At 47.2% G+C, this 2,638-nt stretch overlaps 1 protein-coding gene across 1 annotated transcript in view; it reads right to left on the reverse strand.

The window, feature by feature from the left end:
- The window catches only part of EXOSC10 (exosome component 10), a 19,511-nt gene extending 16,873 nt beyond the window's left edge, over positions 1-2,638 (reverse strand). Inside the window, exons 1-2 of the mRNA XM_012722553.1 lie at positions 2,497-2,638; positions 651-787 (exon numbers count right to left, since the gene is read on the reverse strand). Coding sequence (XP_012578007.1) covers positions 651-787; positions 2,497-2,622 — 263 coding nt within the window. The 5' untranslated portion in view covers positions 2,623-2,638. The remainder of the gene's footprint in view (positions 1-650; positions 788-2,496) is intronic.

Genomic DNA, 2,638 nt, shown 5'->3' on the forward strand with positions numbered 1-2,638 from the left:
ACCACAATGAGATACCACCTCACCCCAGTGAGAATGGCACATCTTCAAACAACTAGCAACAACAAATGTTGGCGAGGATGTGGAGAAAAAGGAAAAATAAACTTTTTAATAAAAAAAAAAATATTGCTAGTTGTGTGGTCTTGGGCAACTGACTAAATCTCACTAAAGGCTCACTTTCCTCATCTGTTAACTGAAGGGGAAAAAGAAATGATCTCAAACCATTCTTTAAATTCTGAAAAATACAGAATAGCATGTAAGTAAACTACTCTGCATTCTGTTTTAAAATGCTATCAACAACAGTTCTCATAATTTTGTCAAGCAACAATTAAACAGAACAACTAAACAGAATAGCCTGTCCAAGTACACTTGCTAGAAAGTTAATACTGGCAACACTGTGAGCTGTGAGAGCGTCATGGATGTAGGTTTTCAAGCTCCATAATTACACAAGAGACTGTTGTTTATAGGTGTACCTGTCAAAACATTTAAAAAGCTAAACTCAAAATTTATCAAGCAACGTTTCCCTCATCAAAAACCCACTGTTTCCTTTTTATTTTTTACAGCTCATTACAGCAAACACTATGGGATGGAAAAGCACATTTGAGGGCAAAGAAATTTACTTCTTTATATTCATTTCTTACCACTGTACTTACCACTGAAGCAATCTGTCTCCCTGTGTTTCACAAAATGTTTGGAAGCCAGGAAAACTTCGGTAAAAATCATACTCATCGCCAAACTGTGGCAAGCCCCCAGACGCCTTGGTGACTGCCACCACTGCCCCGAGAGCAAACTGCCAAAAACACAAAACAGGAACGTTGGACACGTGAGTCCCCATTCATCTGGCAACTCTTTCCCCAAGGTCAACATTTTATACACTGCGCTAGATGCCGAAAACATGCCACTTCACACGGACAGCAGAGAGGCACGCAGTGAACACCTCACCTCGGGCCCCAGAAACACTGGCGAGAGTGACACCATGTTTTGGAGCTGACGCTCCTGGAGAGGGGCGAGAAGGAATGAAAACACATGCAGATATGACCAAGATTCAGAACAGTCTGGATTTGAATTTTGGCTCTGACACCTTTTAACTGTGCTCTTGAGCTAAGTTATGCCATTTATTTGGACCTTATTTTCATCCTCTGAAAAACAGGCATAATAAAAGTACCTATGTCATAGTTTTTTTTTTTTTTTTAAAAAAGATTTATTCATTTACACATACAAGAACTGGGGTGTGGGCCAGAGGTGCGGGGATGGGGTGAGAAGATTCACTAGTGACACAGTGGAGAGTAAAACAGACGGATCTACTGAAATACACTGCTGAGGGAGCAGCGGGCAGGACAGGAGAGGTCTGCTGTGCCCTGTGGGTCACCTCCCCGGCCAGGGATCAAACTCATGCTGCAGTGGCTGCATCACCAGGGAGGGCCCTGTCATGGAGTTGTGAGAATCTAAATGTGCTAATAAAATCACTTAGGACAGTGCCTGGCATATGTATTCTTATTCCTATTCAGATCTATGAGTTTTCTACAGGAATGTTTTTTATGTTTTCATTTGGAAGGCCATCTATAAACAACAGGATGAAATTCTAGAGCTATGAATGACCAATTTATAATGGCTACTGCCGACATCTGAACTTGTTTTATGGATCAGTTAGTGCCAAGTGATTCTGTGTAAATGTTGTGCCCTAACAAGACACCCGAAAGTGGCTGTCACGGATAACTGACAAGTGGTTCCGTGAAGGCAAAAGACAATGCTGTGAGTTCTGTAATAAATGTTTTCTAAGGAAAAAAATGAGGAGGCGGGAGCTTGAGCCATGGTGGGATACAGGGTAGCTTGTGAGCATGAAAGCTACACAATTAGGCCCTCAGCACTGGCCTCAGTACTCAGAACCAAATGAATAAAAAATACAGCTGCTAATGCAGGTATGCATGGACTTCCAAGAGTTTGTTAACACGAATGTAGAAACGCTTTTTCGTTTCCTGACGTTGTGATACATGAGGTGATTAAAAACCTAGCTTTATGCTTGTTTATATTTAAGTAGCACTATGCAAACGATTCAAATGAACTCCCTACAGTGTTCCTTGGAGGCCGAGAAGTGATACAGCACTGGGGCGGGCCGGGAGGCTCGGCAGCGGCCTCACAGGTGACTTTAAACTCAGGGTTGGGTTCTGGGGGACGGGGCCTCAGCGGGGCGAAGGGCCATCGAAGGGGCGGGAGATCAGGCGCCGCAGGACAACAGCCCAGCGGCCCCTCCGAAGAGTGGGTAGGGCGGCTCGGTCATGGGCGAGGACCAGGTGGTTAGGGCTGGCGACAGCACTGACAAGCCCGTCCCAAAACACGGAGTCGGCTCTCCACAGGTTCCTCAGTGACGCGTGCGAAGCGCCATCCCCGAGTTAAACGAGACGCGGGCCCAACGCGGGCGGCGGCCGCCCGACCCCCGCTCGGGGCCCGCTCAAGGCCGAGCCGGCGGCCTCGTCGCCCCCCCAGACCCGGAAAATTTACCTTCACGAAGCTGTCGGCGTCCGGGAAGCCCGGCAGCACCATCTCCCCGTCGGATTTGGCCGCAGTCGTAGCCGCAGGGACCTTGGGCTCGCGGGGACTGGGAGGCGCCATTTTCCCGGCCAGCATGGCCTCTTCTCGCGAG

The sequence above is a fragment of the Condylura cristata genome, unplaced genomic scaffold, assembly GCF_000260355.1.
Source record: "Condylura cristata isolate star-nosed mole 26May11 unplaced genomic scaffold, ConCri1.0 scaffold00008, whole genome shotgun sequence".
In the NCBI taxonomy this organism is placed as follows: domain Eukaryota; kingdom Metazoa; phylum Chordata; class Mammalia; order Eulipotyphla; family Talpidae; genus Condylura; species Condylura cristata.